This window comes from Callionymus lyra, chromosome 7, assembly GCF_982586985.1.
Source record: "Callionymus lyra chromosome 7, fCalLyr1.hap1.1, whole genome shotgun sequence".
NCBI classification, from domain to species: domain Eukaryota; kingdom Metazoa; phylum Chordata; class Actinopteri; order Syngnathiformes; family Callionymidae; genus Callionymus; species Callionymus lyra.
This window is the reverse complement of record NC_141824.1, coordinates 19,543,251-19,560,980: the sequence shown is the minus strand read 5'-3', so window position 1 is coordinate 19,560,980 and position 17,730 is coordinate 19,543,251. Positions and strand designations below refer to the sequence as shown.

The 17,730-nt window shown below is 39.2% G+C and overlaps 1 protein-coding gene across 1 annotated transcript in view; it reads left to right on the top strand.

The window, feature by feature from the left end:
- Window positions 1-17,730, top strand: part of LOC148075339 (sodium/calcium exchanger 2-like) — an 85,646-nt gene that overhangs the window by 53,747 nt on the left and 14,169 nt on the right. The window contains exons 4-7 of the mRNA XM_087795158.1: window positions 14,046-14,479; window positions 15,453-15,590; window positions 15,678-15,905; window positions 16,992-17,372. Coding sequence (XP_087651284.1) covers window positions 14,105-14,479; window positions 15,453-15,590; window positions 15,678-15,905; window positions 16,992-17,372 — 1,122 coding nt within the window. The 5' untranslated portion in view covers window positions 14,046-14,104. The remainder of the gene's footprint in view (window positions 1-14,045; window positions 14,480-15,452; window positions 15,591-15,677; window positions 15,906-16,991; window positions 17,373-17,730) is intronic.

Here is a 17,730-nt window from a genome sequence, read left to right as displayed (position 1 = left end):
CTGGTGTAAGAGAAAAAATCCTAAACCATACTTAAGGATGTAATTATAACATGTCAATAATCTAAAAAAAAAAAAGAAAGATCATTTAATTTCATATGGCTGTTTTCTAATGTTATTCTGATGACTAAAAACTGTTTGAAAAATTCTTTGTTTTTACCAGCACAGAAGTTTGACAAATATAAATTAATTCATTAAATTAAAAATTTAGTTCTGGCAGGTAATTATTACATGGCAGAGAACAGTTGTTTTTTGTTGTTGTTCTTGAAAAATGTGAAAATAAATGTGACAGTTATTATTTATATTTGGTATATTGGTGACTGTGCGCTGCCTTCACTTACTCCAATACTTTATCTCTTGGTCCACATGTTAAAGTGTTGGACCATGAGAAGAAACTAGAGTCATTAAAGTGATGACAGAAACAGTTTATCCTCCATTACACGGCATCGTTGCTACAGTGAATCTGAGGAAGGCTTTTAGCTCACTGTGATATTTTAGGAATGAGCATTTAACACGATGTCTTTGATGTGAAGAATCTCTTGGCTGGTATTTTGGGAGGAAATCTTCCTTCGAACGGCTACGTGACATGCAGACGTTGATTCCAGACATATTCCCTGAAGGTTGATCAAGAGCAGCCGGTGTTGTTGCTCTGTTGAGATCATGTTTGAGGATCATAAATGATGTGATAAGACACAAGGTACAGTTGGATAGCAACTATATAATTGAACATATTTTAAAATGATCCCAAATTATGTCTCCATGTCTGGAAACATTGAATAAGTGCCATAAATATTTATTATATAAAAAATGTATTCAGTATGTTTTATTGTTTTATTATCAAATTAAGTTTTGTAGACAGCGCCACCTTCTGGAAAGACCTGGTATGCAAGTAATTTATGTTTTTTTAAATTCTGGATCTAGATCACTAATTTAAATGCTTATGATTGTGATTATTTTTAATCAGAGCTATCAAGTAAACCTTTGTCAGATCAAAGAAAACAAGGATGTGGTCGCCTCTCCTGCTGCTCTACTACCTTGAGCACACCAGAAGGAGGCGCTAATGAAGACGAGCATTTCAGAAGGTGCACAGGTGCAGATTGATCCGTGTGCTGGGACGTCGATGAATCCGTAACAAGCTGAAGGTCCCGCCACTCTTATGTTCTCATCAGTCTTGTTGCTCCTTTGATAAGAGCGATCTCATCGATCACAGACTGCAGAGTGGTTCTCTGAGGGACGAGCGCAGACGTCCTTGTTTACACTTGCTGTGATCATAACTGCTGAGGAAACAAACTTCTGCCAGAATTTGACTTCTGAGATGAAGCAGCGATAGGCTCTTTTGTGTTGTCGGTTTGATTCAAGTCTGTTACAAGACACGTTATTAATTCAAGATACATTACCAGAAGATTGTCGGTTCAATCGCAGTCTTTGAATAAGAAAGGTATTATAAGATGTATTTGAATGGACATTATGAGGAAGAAAATGAGATTTAGTTAAAAGTTTTTTTCTCATCCACTATTATAGAGTACACCGTTGACCTTAAAGGTCAACTAATGTGTTGATTTAAGTTTAGTTGATCTTGGACCTCTATTGTACTCATCAGCATGTGTCTGTTTGTCCAAAACTCATTTTTCATTGTAATATTGACATTAGAAAATGTGCTTAAGCCCCGTCCACTAAGCCACTTTTCTAGAGATTAAATCTTGTTGACCATAACCACGCCCACTCTGCTGTGATTGGTCAAAAATCGAGGTTTGACACCGCCTCATCAATCCTGGAAGTCTCCAACTCCAAGTGACTTGTTGTCACCTAGCTAAAGAGACGTTAAAGTCAAGCAGCAGATTTCTGTGAAGGTCAGGGAGGATGTTTTCTTTGAAAGGGCAAAGAATGTAAGTTTAGTTAGTCATTTTGTCTGTCAAACGTCTGTTTTACTTTTTTCCAAGTTTTATTTACCTGACGATTGAAACTCTTTACTAACCTTGAGCCAGTTGTCTCTCATCCTCATCTTCTTTTTTGAAGAAATGTCAACAAGAGCCTCAGGAGAAAAAGGGTCATGAGGTTTGACCTCAGGTGGTTCTATCATTGACCCCTGAGGTACACCACGATCCAGGTTTATGCTCAAAGTGTTCAAGAGCAGGAGGGTTTTGTTGTAACTGAGTGCAGAACTCATATTACAGTATAGGTAAGTCTTGAGATTTTCTTTAAGGTAGCAGCAAACAGATGAGTGAGGGATTTAAATCCAGGGACTTTGTTGGCAGGTTTTCTTCTCTTTTTTTTCCCGTCAAACCTCTTTCAACACTCTGGCCACAGAGTTGTTTATCCTAATTCTTGTGGCAGAATATCTGGGACAGCATGACAGAATGAAGCCACCGATCAGAGGGAGGATTCTCTCTTCTGACAATGAAACTCTTTTGTTCCCCGACTCTCATAGAACACACACACACACACACCAACCATCGGATTAGTTTTTCCCAACAAAGCAACTCTTTTGCGAGGGGTCTCGGGAGGTGGGAACTGAGTCGTCCCACTTCTGATGAGCCTTTGCCACACTTCCAAGACCTTGTGTGAGAATAAAGCTCATCGGTGGCGATGAGTTTAAATCCAGTGAATCGTAGCTGAAGAATGAACAACTGTCAAAAGGAGCAGCGACATCTCTGACAGGACATTCTTGCCCTGGGGCTGCTGATTTTATTTTTAAAGATAGAATCTTTATGTGTTATTTAAAAGCTACATTGGCAGGAAATATGAATCATCCAAACAGAGCTCTTTATTGAAGAATACAATTTCAAAAACTGAACAAACTCAAGGATTAGTTGAGTAATCTAAGGAGACAAAACCTTGTAAGAGACTGACTAAAACATCCGGCCTGCTGCTGAAATATGTTAGCACAGCAGGGAGACGCTTTAGGGGAAAAAAACTCTGCGTCATGTCTTTAGTAGAATTAATTATGACTGAGTCTGATTTTTAGACATCGTATTATCAACACTATTTTAAGGCTCTGCGAGCGAACAAACGAGGGCACTTTTTTAAAGAGATAGTTTTACCCAAAATACAATTGTCGCTCATTATATACTCGCCCTGTCGACTAAGGGTTGCCAGAGGTCTCAGAGTAATCCGTGTATTTTTGGAGTTACAGACAGAAATGTGTGTCCATGCTTGTGCAGCAACGTTGGTTCACTTTTTTTCATCCAAAAAACATCCTAAAAATAATGCTCGTCCGTAATGTCGCTCTTGTATTGAAGCCCCGACATGCAGAAGTGTTTTGAAAGAAAGAAATAAGTCTCTTGCAAGCACCAAGTGTCTCCGCTCTGACACACTGGAGGACTTTCGATATTTTTGGACGAAGAAAACTGATCCCCGTTCTCGGCCATCATATGGACAAGCACCGCTGCACGATTATCCACTTTTGCTTCAAAAAGGCACGGATTACTCTGGAAAATGTTCACCCTTTAGCCGACATAAGGGTGTGTAAAAACTTGTTAAACTTGAATTGTGTGTGAACTATGACTCAAACACATATGAGTGTGAACAAGGTGGCAGAGTCTAATGGAACCAGATGATCGTACGAAAAAACAGAAAAGTGTCTAAATAAATAGTCAGCTTCAATTGGTCAAGGACAGTGTTGAAAGTGTAGTTTCATTCAATTAATCAAGAGTTCTGCTGCTTCATATTCAAGCTAAGTGGTTGGCTGTGTGACAAGAAGTAATAGGTTTCCATTAGTGTGTGGACCCACACAAGGACCACAACACACACAACATGATTGTCCAATGAGCCAAACCAAACATCCCACACACTGAGTTCTGGACTGAAGAGCTATTAGTCAGCAGCCCGAGGACTTAAACTCTCTTTTGAAAAAGACACAATACACCAGTAAGGCTGGACTTCCTGTTTCCTCTCAGCATTTTTCCCTGCATGCGTGTTTGGCAACAACTGTTTAACCTCCTTCTCTACTTTGATGCAGAATCATGCTGCTCTTGCTATCTTGTTATGATGAGCCCTATGTTAACTGATAAAAGACATCTGACAGAACTTAGGTCAGGATGTTATGACACTTGGTCTGTTGACTGAAAAATGTTTATCCCTCGTGTGGTTCAGGGAGAGAAGCGGGTATTAAAACACAAAATTACTTCCACCAAGAAGTTGAAAGTAGTATTTTTTGTCAGCTTTAGTTTGTTTGTTTGTTTGTCAACAGCACCACACTGAAGGTTGTTAATTGATTTTTGTGAAGTACGATGGTGTTGTTTATTGGGAATTATTTTAAAAGCCTGAAAGATTAAGAGAAATAAGACATAAAATCATTCATCGTTTTTATTATGTAGATGTAACAAGATAAAATGTATCCAAACAAACAAAGTTTGTTTTTTTTTCTCAAAAAAGTAAATGCCAGTGACTGAAATAGAATAAGAAAAAGGGATTATAGATGTCAACAATTCTACAGAGACTTCCGACAATAATAAAACTGATGAATCTAAAATTTGATGTGAGTGTTTGGTAGAACAGGACAAACACAGAGATAGTGAAGATAGATTGAGCCTTCAAGAATAAAAAGACAATGAGACTCAGAATTCATGTCACAGGTTGTTTTGTTTATCATATCTTTTGTTCAGATTGATTCTGACCCCTTGTGTGATTGAGTTTGACACCTATGCCTTATGATTCTGGTTCCTCCATATTTCTTTTTCATTTCAAAACCCTTAAAAAGAGCCTCATAACTTTTCGAAACTATTCTACTTTGTTTTCCAATGTTTACATGATCTTGTAATTTTTGTTCACAGCTCTTTTGATCTTCTTCGGTCCTCTTTCATGTCAGTGTGGTATATTTTCACTAATAAAAAATAAACAAATTGATTAAAAAATAATGACGACCCTTAGACACAAGGCTGACACTGCATTTCAGAAACCCCAAGAAATCCAAGAATCTTTGGATGTTACCAATGATAACTGTACCATTCCAGCATATATGGAAAAGGTCTTGGATGTTCAGGGTGAATTTATTTAGTAACTCTGCTGTTATGGATGTTCATCCACTTGTGTTGAAGACACGTTTTTAGCTCTATTTTTTAAACTCATATTTTTCTTATTTTGATTGGTCCGCATGCTCTGTTTTTTCCTAAAATAATTCCTTTCCAATATTTCTAATTTCTCTTCTTAAAAAAACCTGTTTGAGTAATGTGCATTTCGAAATTAAAGTTTGGATACTTCAGCTTAGTCTGGGAACATCTTTGTGTTCAGAAAAGTTGAAAAGGGAGTCGGGGCCTCCTCAGGCGAACATTGGTAGATGGATGAATGGTAGCAACTTGGAAAGATTGGTTGGTTGGTACAAAGTCGTAAAGAGATTTCTGAAGTTCAACAGACCTCCCTTGATTCTCCGGTCACGTCCTCTCTCCGTGTCCTGTTGAGTCATGCGAGCAGTTTGGGGACCACAGAGCTTGTCAGGTCACTGAACTCCAATACGCCATCGTCCTCTTCTCTTCGGCTGCGCTCTGTTGACTGACACTGATTGTCTCCGGGCCAACCAAACGATGATTGCTCTGAGACCAGGCTGCTCCCTGATTTCACCTCGCTTCTGCCTAATGAGAGTCGGGTTTGCGTGGGAGGCGTGTTGACGATCGTCTTCCTGTGAGGGGAGATCCAAGGTCTCAGGTTCGGTCTCCAGACGTTCCAGAGTTGATGATGGAAGAGTGTCCACAAGAGTGACATCGCGAAGGAAAACAACTGAACTCATTAAGGTTTATGACACACAATCTTCTCATTAAGCTCACATCGCAACGTTAATAATATTAACCTCCCAGTGTTGCAGACACAACAGTGAAACAGTGAAACATTTCTCTGATCCTTAAAACTCTTCAATGGCTTCCAATTTCTTTCAGGATCAACTTTAAAATTCTGGTTCTTACTTTCAGATCTATTCATGGTCAGACTCCTCCTTACATCACCGATCTGATCCAGCCTTACACCCCAGCTCGGGCTCTGAGGTCTGTGGATCAGAATCTACTGATGGTTCCTCGCACAAGGTTCAGGACCAGAGGAGAGAAATCCTTCCAGGCTGTTGCTCCTAAGCTTTGGAACAATCTTCCTCTCTCTTTGTGCTTGATGATCTACTGACTCCTTTAAGAAACTTCTTAAGACGTTTATATTTGTTTAGGCTTTTCCTTGATTTTCTGGAACTCCTGTTGTGTTCTCAGTATTATCTCGATCTTTAAAGTATATACTTTATTGAATATTGTTTTGATTGTTTAAGCGCTTTGTGACCCTGGTCTGGAAAAGCGCTATACAAAAAAAAAAAAAATTACTTACTTACTAACTTACATATCCTTTATGTCAGAAAGACATTATTGTTATACATTGTTAAGATAATTTGCTGGTGAGTACTTTTTTCGCCAAAATAAAAGAGTTCTTTCCTAGAAATCAGTTGTTGTGTGTCAAAATCTGACTCCAAATCGTGATTTTTAAACTGTCTCAGTTCAACAAAACCTAAAAAAGGTGTGTGTAAGTGTGAGACTCTCCTGGGACTCCCTAAAGAGCATCACTTAGACAACAACCTGCTACTGAGCAACAACCAGTCCACACTCTTTCTCTCTCACACATACACACAAACACACGTTTGTTGTGTGTGGGTGTGTGTGTGTGTGCACTTACTTAGGGCCAGAAAGGGGACTTTGACCAGCTCACACACCAGTTGTTTGGGGACGTCGTTCCCTTTGGGGCCGAAAACCACGGTCCCCAATTAGTTTTCATTCAGATCGTGTTCAGCATTCACTAAAATGTATTTCTGTCTAAAAATCTCAATTGTCCCTCTACATCATCCCCACTGGTAGTGTGTGGAATTGCATCGCTCGAAAACGCCCCTAGTGGTAGTGTGTTGAAGTGACCCCAAAGGTGGTCCACATTCTGTCTGATTATAAAGATCGATGAATAGATAGATAGAAGTAAGACACAACATCCATGAGCAGCGTGAACAGATCATCATAGTCTAGCAAATAATATATTAAAATATATTAGTATATATATAATATATAAGTTTAGTTGTTAAATTAATAATTCCATAGCACAGCCTCAACCAAGCGTCAAAATGAGTTTGCTAATGTTAGCATTCTAGCGTTACGTGCTAGCACAGAGAAGGAACAGGGGCCAAAAACCATGTTTTTCATGACTGTTGCTCTTTTTCTCATATATGAAACTTAGTCTGTGTGACCTTTGACACCTTGCTCACACAAATACTAGAAGACCATCAGAATATGTACATCAAATATCAGGCTCCTAGTTTCTCAGGGGCCCAGGTGACAGTCTCTTGAAGTTATAGAATCATCCCTTTCATATACAACAGGCCACAATAAGTCTGAGGTATCTCAACTCACATGAACCAAAATGTACAGGCTTCAGCGAGTTCAGTGTGAACATTCATTTCACACTCATCAACAATTCACTCATTTTCAGACCCTGTGGGGCCTCAGAGCATAAACAGGGGCCAAAAACCATGTTTTTCATGACTGTTGCTCTTTTGTTCTTATTTGACCTCTGTGACCCTCAGACATATGACCTCTGAAACCTCTAGAATCATATGCTGGTAGAACCATAATGACAGCTTCTCCCAAACCGGAAGTAGTTTTAGGAAACACCTAAAGAAACGCGAGAAAACATGTTTGTGGATGAAACTTGAAGAACTTCTAAAAGTTTCAGATCATTTCAAACCAACAATGACCGAATTATAGAGCTTCAAAGTTAAGATTTCTTTAAGTTTCCCATCGTGCCATGGGGCACAGGGAGGTAGTAGCAACATCAAACCACCACAGTTCAACTCAGAATGAAGTGTGATTGTTCTATCAATATATAATATTGTGACACATCATCATAGGACACAACAGATGATGCTACTGTAGACCAGTGTTACTCCATCAAACATCATATTTCATCACTTTGATCTGAATGTGCAGGTAATGACATTGAATGTCCCCAAAGGACAGCGAGGACCCCAAAAGAGACATTTATCAGTCTGTGTATGTGTGTAGCGGAAGTCCCCACAATGGACGTCAAAAATATTTGTCCCCAATCTCAAGGTACAAATACTGATGGGACAAAAGGGGCTTAAAACAAAAATATCCACTAGTTTTCATAGTCAGGAACATTTTAGTAATGTTTTCCACTTGCCAGCATCTCTTTAACACATTCAGAAAGGGCTGTCCTCGAAAGGGGCGGTATTGAGAGGCGCGCCCCCAAAAAGGACATAAGTAAGTATGTGTGTGTTAAAGAAGAGAAGTTTTGTGATGTGAATTTGCATTTTTATAGTAATTAAACGAGAAGAGACCGAAGAACAAAGAGGAGTAGAGAGACCAGTCAGTAGCTCTCAACCTCAGTTGGATGAAGAGTTGGCTGCAGTTTCGATGGTGGCCTGGAACAAAAGCATACATTTGCAGAACTGTTTCTCCGCATGGCAACTGAAATAACCCTGAGACTCACATTAGAATGTTAAATGTCAGTTTTGGGCATGTTTACGATCCATTTGGTTCCAAACAAGAGTTTGGCATTTTCAGCTGAAGCGCCTTAATTTCCAGAGTTGGAACGCATCTGACAGCATCGTAGCTCAGAGAGACTTTAAATCTCTTCTTCCAGAACTGACCCCCCAACTCCTGGTGGTGATGCATGATAATTAAGCCCGCCGGGATAAGTGACTCAGCGATCTGCGAATGAGTGTATCACCTGACCTGACTTTTAAAAAGGCGGCAATGGAATCTGGGGACGCAGTCACACGAAAGATCAGCAGCTCTCTCGCTCTATGACCAGCTGAGTTGCTGCCACGCGTCAGAAAGTCCGTTTGACATAACATGGAGATGGAGGGAATATCTAGCATTTTATCTGCTTAAAGTGATTTTTTTATGACAGTGAAGAGATCTATTTGGATCAGGTCCTGCATTTTAGGGGATCAGTTGAAGACACACAAACAATATTTTGTTTTACTGTATATTTTGGATAAATACATTTACTTGTATGTGAAGTGTTTGGGGTTTTTATTTATGTTTCCGCCTAGAACTCATTGATTACATGATATAAAATATGCATTCTGCATCACATGTGATTTGATTTGAGCCATGCAAATTTTCGGCTGGTGTTTGAGATTAACTTAAAAAACAGAGATGATCAGTTATGCTTTCAAAAAAAGAAACTTGAAATAAAACTAGGAAGAGTGCATTTCCAGATGAAAATGCAGTGTGAATGCTGACCCTGCTGTGCTGTGGAAGTAGTAGTGGAATTAGTAGTAAAAGTAGAAGTAGTAGAAAAGTAAAAGTAGTGGTAGAATTAGTAGTAAAAGTAGAAGAAATGTAATTAGTAGTAAAATAGAAGTAATAGGAAAGTAAAAGTAGTAGTAGAATTAGTAGTAAAAGTAGAAGTAGTAGAAAAGTAAAAGTAGTAGTAGAATTAGTAGTAAAAGTAGAATAAATGTAATTAGTAGTACAAATAGAAGTAATAGGAAAGTAAAAGTAGTAATAGAATTAGTAGTAAATGTAAAACTAGTAGTGGAAGTAGTAGTGGAATTAGAATTAAAAGTAGAAGACGTGGAATTAGTAGTAAAAATAGAAGTAGTACAAAAGTAATAACAAAAGTAGTAGTAGAATTAATAGTAAAAGTAGAAGTAGTAGAAGTATTAGTAGTAGAAGTAGTAGTAGCATTAGCAGTTAAAGTAGAAGAATTGGAATTTGTAGTAAAATTAGAAGTAGTATAAAAATAAAATCAGTAGTAAATGCAGAAGTAGTAGTAATATTAGTAGTAGAAGTAGTAATGGAAGTAGTAGTAAAAGTAGAAGTAGTAGGTCAAAGTGGAAGGAGTTGAAAGATGAGTTGAAGATTTTCCCCATTGAAATGAATGGTGTAGAAAAACAGAAATAAAAGAAAGAGTGGAAGAGATAAAAGAAAGATAGAACATAGCCCGCATTTCGGAAACGAGCTGAATGGATAAAAATGGTTGCAGCAGAGAACCAGAACAGGGATTCAGAGGGGAAGGAGTGACTTAATAATGTAGAACTGAACCATACATTTTTGTGGTTGTGTGGACGCTGGTATTTGTATGAGTCGGTGTGAGGTTGTAGTGGATTAAAATGTAGTGCAGTGACAGATGCGACTCATAACAAGCCAATAGTACTGAAGTATCGAACTAGATTGACTGTAGTTGTTTTTACCTTTGAAAAAACAATCCTGTTACTCACTCTCTTTGCCGCATGTTTGTCTCATCAGACATGTTTCTTGCTTATGTGACTTTAGTTCAGGTTCATTGTGATCTCCAGCTCCACACCAGGAGGTCCAGAACATGTTGGGTCATGACACGCCAGAGGTTAATCACACAAGAGCAGCACTAAACTCCCCACTTAGCGGGGATTCATATTAATCGTGGTCCGGTTCAGCTGGACTGGATGGTTTAATGCTGTGAAATGGTGGGTTGATGGTGGAAGATTAGAGAGAGCAGATTATGAGAGACGGCACTTACTGCTCGGCTGCACAGCACAGTGTGGATGAAGCAGCGACAGATGAGAGTTTGTATTATTGTTGTCACTCTGCTCTCTTTTTAAATAATGTCTTTCACCTTCACATCTGTCATCAAGGGAGAGACACAAATCGTCTGCTGCGATTGTGCATGTGTGTGTACTACATGATGGAGGATGTGGATAGGATCTGTATAGTCCTCTAGTGGAGACACTCCATCCTTTTTGGAGATGTGAGTCACAATAAATATTTTACGACATCCAGAGCTCTCTGGTGATTATGGCCGATTCAAAGCAGCTGAAGCCACAGATCCAAATGAATGTTGTGAAATAGATTTTGGGTTGGTAAAGCTAATTTCATCTGCTCTATAATTTTGGGGTCATATTAAAAAAAAAGATTTATGCTTTTGGTAAAAACATGTTTTTTGCAGCTTAGGTTCATTATATAACATTTCACAGAATTAAACTTAGATTTAGTCCAAAAGGATTTTTGTCTTTTGCATTTTCAGTTAATATGTGTTATTTAAAGAAATTGACTTTTTATTTCCTTACAGCGTTTTTAATTTCCAGTATTTTAAAACATGTCAAAAAAGGCGAGCAAAATAATATAATTTCAATATTTTAAGAAAGGTTAGTCATGTATTCTTATTTTTATTTTCTACAGTTTTGAGTAGATATAGTCAGGAAGTCTTACTTCTTGACTAGAGTCGACTTATTCGAAGATAACTCAAATTATCTTAACGCATGGACACAGAGTTATGCTAATATTAAGCCATTTTCTTTGAAGAATTTATATCTTCAAGATCAACTAATGTGAAAACCCAACTCTCCTGACTCACATGTTTCAAATGTTGAAGTTGTTCTACCAAGATGCAGTAAGTCCCTCAACATGAAGTTCTCCCCCGTCTGAAATCTCAGCGAACGAGAGGTTATGAGTCCATTATGACTAAAAATGGCTTCACTCCTCCTCCAGCCAGCTGCAATCATGCCTGATTTGTTTATACAACGAGTCCTTTTGAAGGTGGAGACTTTATGATGGTTTAAGATGCGCAGTGAAATAACAATTTCAACCAATGTTTGACCAATCACAGCAGAGGGTGTGGTTATGGTAAACAACATTTAATCTCCAGAAAAACAAAGCACATTTTCTAATGTAAATATTTCAATGAAAAGAGTTTTTCTAACACAAACAGACACATACTGAGTACAATAAAGGTCCGACAACCTTTACATGTTAAGCTTTTTACGGTGGAATTAAACCTAGTTGAGAACTAGAGAAAGAAAACTTAGGTGAACTTATGTCCTCTCTACCTTATCTCAGAATTGTGTCGCTCAGAGCCTGTTGACTTCCACTCTGTATTCTTGAACTGTTACCAAATACAATAAAAGCCACAACTCTCGGAGAGACGCTTGTTTGACATTAGTATGCACGGGTGCTGCCTGCGGCGACTCAGCAAACACCTCGTTCTCCGCATGACGTTGATTAATCAGCTACGGCTGCATCTTCTCACCCAGACCCGAATATATTGGATTATTGTAGACCGCCCACAGTTCCTGCTGCGCAAGTTGTCCTGCTCACAAGAGGATTCCTGAACCCGACCCGCTGTGAATGAAGTGTTCTGTCGCATCTGGTCATGTGACGTTGCCATCATCATCTGTTGCCTAAATACAATAAAATGCCCCGGATCTGGCATGATGTTACAAATGGTTCGTTTGAAAAAAACAAACCTCTAATTAAAAATATATGTGTGTCTGAGTTTAAGAAATGTTGACTCAGGAAGATCAAAGTTGTTTAACAGAATCATCAATATTTTACAAGAATAGAAAGTTATACTCACTTCCTTTGGAACATAGATTGATCAATCTACAACAAGTTCTACAACACAAAGTGACTTAGGAAAAAAATAAATGACTTACAGGGAAGAAAAAGTGGTTTGAGCCAAAGTGGATTCACCAAAATCAAGTCATGTCTTTCATTTTTGCAAACATGTTTTTGTTTTAGTTTAACCAGTCGTGTAGATTGTGCCGGAGGCTCCGATATTGATCCAAAAGAGCCTAAAGAATATGTGAATGAATCACAGATGGAGACTGAAGATTGAATTGTGTGTGTGTGTGTGTGTGTGTGTGGGTCATTGTGTGTCTCTCTCCGGCCTTACTCCGCCCCTTCTAATGAGTCACGCTTCCCACTTCTGCGGATCAATCGCCCCAAGGAGTCTCTGGTCTTGTCACCATGGCAACAGAATATCTGATTATATCGCCGGTTTGCCCGTGAATCAAATAAAACTCGGCAACCAATACTGAGCAATAAAATCTTAACAGATTAATTAGGACCCAAGCAACACTCGATGAGAGACACATTTTCATAATACAGTATTTTATTTAATTTTCCATTTTCATTTTAATCTAAACCTCTGCCTTCAACAACATACGACATTGATTATTCGCTCTTCAGGATGAGCATAAGGTCCTCCTATCTCTGGGGTCTTAGGAAAGATGGAGATTTACAGACAGATCAGTCCGTTGTGGTGAAAAAAGAGCTGAGCCAAAAGACAATGCTCTCCATCATTGGTGGATTGACCGTATACTTTCGCCAACATTGTAGTACAGTGGTACATCGCCTTATGACGGTTCAATTCCCATCTTCTTGCTGTGTTGTGGATTTAATGAAGCTACTCTCAGGAACAAAACTTTTTTGACAGTGTTGATACAAACTTTTGATTTATTTGTAAAGAAAATAAACACAACCACAGAACTCATTAAGAGGCCTCCCATGATGCCATTCTACACCCTGCTCTATTTATTGACGACTGATTGTTCGCTACAATACTATATTTTAAATTGTGTTGCTATGTCAAAAGTGATCGACTAGTGTTATTGGTTGGCTGGGCGGCAAAGCATTAACAGAACTGTCCAGGTCACGGCTACTGAGAGGGTTGTTGAGAAAAGTGATAAACAAGGGAACACAGTTTATGGAAAAAAAGTCTATTTAAAATGTCTCTTCATGGTGTCTTAGAGATAAAAGCTCAGTTATCCTGGAGAGAGACCTGATCAGAATCACTAGGAAGGGGCCATAGGGCAGACCCAGGACAGGTTACTTGTCGTGAGAAGTCCACAAAGAGCAGTTGAAGGCTTCGGGAAAGAGTAATCTTGACCTCCTTACTTCATTTTCTGCCCCTCGTACTGATGTTTGATTTCTCGTTGAGTTTCTTGTAAAGACTTTTTCATGGCAGTTAACGGTTTCTTACGGATTCTAATGACGCTCGGACCATCAGCATCCATTCTAGGGTTTAATTAACCATCCGACAGTTTCCACTCGAGCTCAGCGGCAGCCGTCGTGGTGGGTTTATAGAGAAAGTGAAGGTCACCTAATCACGATGTTGAATGTCGGAGCCGCAGCGGCGTTCATTAGTTCCAATCAGCGAACAGACTGCACGGTTGGTTCCCCTCAACCATCTGCTGATGGAACCGTGTGGAGTATGAGACGTACATGAGAAGATCTCTTACCAGACGGTGATTGAACGTGTTGCATTAGCGTTCGCTCAAATCTCAACGTTTTTTTTTCTAATTTGTCGTCTGGCAGGTCAACTAGTCGCTGCCAGAGCCTCCACTCGTCTGCCGAAGACCCCACGCTCCGCCGCCATGCCTCTCTCAGCCCTGATCCTAGCTTTGGTCTTCGTCCTCCCTCTGCCGCTGTGCGAGGCGGAGTCCCAGCGCGGCGGCTCCAGCAGTTCCCTGGGACTCCGGGTGGTTTCCCCGTCCATGTTCCCGTCGTCGTTCCAGCCGTCGCTGGCCTACAGCAACAACAGCTCCACGGTTGTGACGCGAGACAAGTGCTTGGAGGAGACGAAGTGCCTGCCCGGGATCGTGCTGCCGGTCTGGAAGCCCATCAACCCGGCACTGGGAGAGAAGATCGCCCGGGCCGTGCTCTACTTCGTGTTGCTCATGTACATGTTCCTGGGTGTGTCCATCATCGCCGACCGCTTCATGGCTTCGATCGAGGTCATCACGTCGCAGGTGAGATACGCCGGCGTCACAAACATGGAGGGGGAAAATGAAGACGTGATTACCGTGACTCGAAATCAGTGTGACAGGACTTGAGCCCGGAGAATTCTCTGCAACTCATCCAGATCACAACACGTTCAAGCTGTTCTGTGTTGCACTGTTGCACTAATGGCTACATTCAAAAGCATTTTCACACCATATATCTGACTCGATTTTAAGAAATATAATTTCTTATAATATTAAGAAATATTTTACAAGAATTAAGTAGTTGTTTTCTACAATTATATAATTTCTATATTGAATAGTAATAGTAACATTATTTTCAATTTAATTAAAAAATATATTTTGAAAGTTTGAATTTAAATATTTTATTTTAATTGAATAATTAAAAAAAAAAAAATTAACACATAAAGAAGTAAATTCTAATATGTAATAATTCTAAAATATATTTTTTTAATTCAGTCATTATTATTTTTTATCAATAGTATTTTAAATTAAATATGAAAATGTTGGTATAATAGTGCCATATTGAATTTTGATGCAAATGCCTTTTTTTTTAATAATTAGAATTTGAATATCATACTATTTCTAAATTGTAATTCATTGTGAAATGTACAGTATATCTTTTTTTCAATTAAATTATTGATTAAAAACAAATTCAACCTTTCAATTATCAAATGTAATGGTTCAACAAATAATTAAACACTTTAAAAAAACAACATTTAAGTTTTACCATCTATAACGTTAAATACAACTAATAATACTGGCTCTGCTATACTTCCATACTAGAGGAGTAAAGCAGAATAAAACACCGGCCAGCCGACTAGAGAAACAAAAAACTAGAATCTCCAATAACTCCAAACCATTTTTTTGGTTCTGGAGACGAAGCCCGCCCGAGTGTGTGCGAGTGTACAAAGGTGTGTTAGAACAACAGTAAAATAATGACTGCAGCTTTGAACACGATGTATTTTTTTCCCGGCACCAGGAGAAGGAAGTGACGATCACGATGCCAAACGGGGAAACGTCAGTGGCAACGGTTCGAATCTGGAATGAAACCGTTTCAAATCTCACGCTCATGGCTCTGGGCTCCAGCGCCCCCGAGATCCTGCTGTCCGTCATCGAGGTACACAAACACACACACACACACACACACACACACACACACACATACATCTAGACATGCTCCAACTTCTCTGTGGTGTCCCTGCAGATCTGTGGTCACGGGTTCGAGGCCGGCGAGCTCGGACCTGGAACCATCGTGGGCAGCGCCGCCTTCAACATGTTTGTGATCCTCGGCATCTGCGTCTGGACCATCCCTGCCGGTCAGACACGCAAGATCAAACACCTGCGAGTCTTCTTCATCACTGCCTTCTGGAGCATCTTCGCCTACATCTGGCTCTACCTCATCCTGTCCGTCATGTCTCCGGGAGAGGTGGAGGTGAGTATCGCTCCGTCCTAACCTCCGAGGATAGTTTTAAGAGTCTAGTTTCTTTCTTATCATGGCCTCAAACATCATGTATTTTAAATGGTCCAGAAGGGGTTTCATAGACATGTTTGATTCAAACTTCTTCTTTTTCAATCAAATTTTGAATAAATGTTGTGAAATGAATCAGGGTAACGGCAGATCTTTAACAAGTCTTAAAAGGCGTTAAATACATGAATCTTAAAATAACTATTTGGCATTAAAATGTCTTGAATCAGATTGTCTTTAACTCATGTTAAACAAGATTTTATGTTAGTTATAAAATTCCAAAAGAGCTGGGTTTTATTTATTTATAAACATTTATTTTACAGTTTTACGCGCAGTCACAAAAGCGGGATTCACAATCGTAAAGTTGGTCCTAAAGTAAATCTCTAATGGTAATAAAATGTCTTTAAAGTCTTGAATCCAACTTGCCTCGAGCTGTAGGAACCAAGGTTATTTCTCAAATGCATCTTATATAAATATTATTAAATTTATTTGCACTATAAAACTGAAACCTGCTCAGAATGTTTAATAGATTTATGTCTGAAGGTGGGAAATGTTTCTTTCTTGTACGACTGTTATATTAATGTTTCCTTTTAAATACTTATTGTTAAAAACAGGAAAAAATAGTACCGCATTTTAAGAAAATAACCCATAAACCAGCCGAAGTAAAAAGAACAATCTGTAAACGTTTGTTTCAATGTTATTGTCTCTACCTGTCTGTATTTTCTGCTGGTAACTATGTCAAGCATTGAACACATGAAAATGTGATTTTCATGCTGCTGCTGATGTGAGTAAAGTGATTTTCACAGCAATATGTTTTCACTCGGTGTTGCTGCTCATCTTCGGGAAACAAGTTCCACTCACAGACTAATCGGCAGCTGAACATTAAGAGCATAAACACAGCCATAAAGCGCCACATGGGATACATTTAGCCATCGTATGTTTTAAGTCGACTCCCGTCTGCTAATGTCACGCATCCAACGAAACAAGAAATCGAACGACAAAAGAAAGTGACTTGAATAATCAGCTTCTGTGTTCCTGTCCTCTTCCTCCCAGCTGTGGGAGGCACTGGTCACTCTCCTCTACTTCCCCGTCTGCGTCATCCTGGCCTGGGTCGCTGATCGCCGCCTGCTCTTCTACAAGTACATGGGCAAACGCTACCGCGCCGACAAGCGTCACGGCATCGTGGTGGAGACGGAAGGGGACCTGACCCCCAACAAGGGTGGCATGGAGATGATCATGGACGGGAAGTTCCCGCCCAGGGGGGGCGCCGTGGTGCCGGCGGAGAACTGCGGGGTCGGCGTCGCACAGGACGGGGCCACCGGCGCTGCAACCAATAATGTTGCAGCCGGTGGGGCCGGCGGGAATCTTCCCAACTCCAACAGTACGATGGTCAACGTGGAGAGTAGCAAGGAGCTGGACGAGAGCCGCAAGGAGGTGAGAGCTTTGAAGTATATCAGTGCCATTTGATTTCTTTTGTTTTAATAATTAAATTACATTTTTACACATATAGTTTCATATTATCAGAATCACAAATTTGTATTGCCAGTGTTGTACTTTTTTGTGGTGGCAATAAAAATAATGCAAAGTGATAGTATACAATATATAAAAAACTTTTTTTTTTAAACCATGCCGATATATTATTGTCACCAGAAATTAGTGAATTTAAAAGACTACAAATTAAATAATATTATAAAATTCAATTTACAACATTTATTTTTGAATTATTGGAAATTAAATATTAAACTCTAAAAGTATATAATTATAATAAATAATTGAACATACAATTATATAT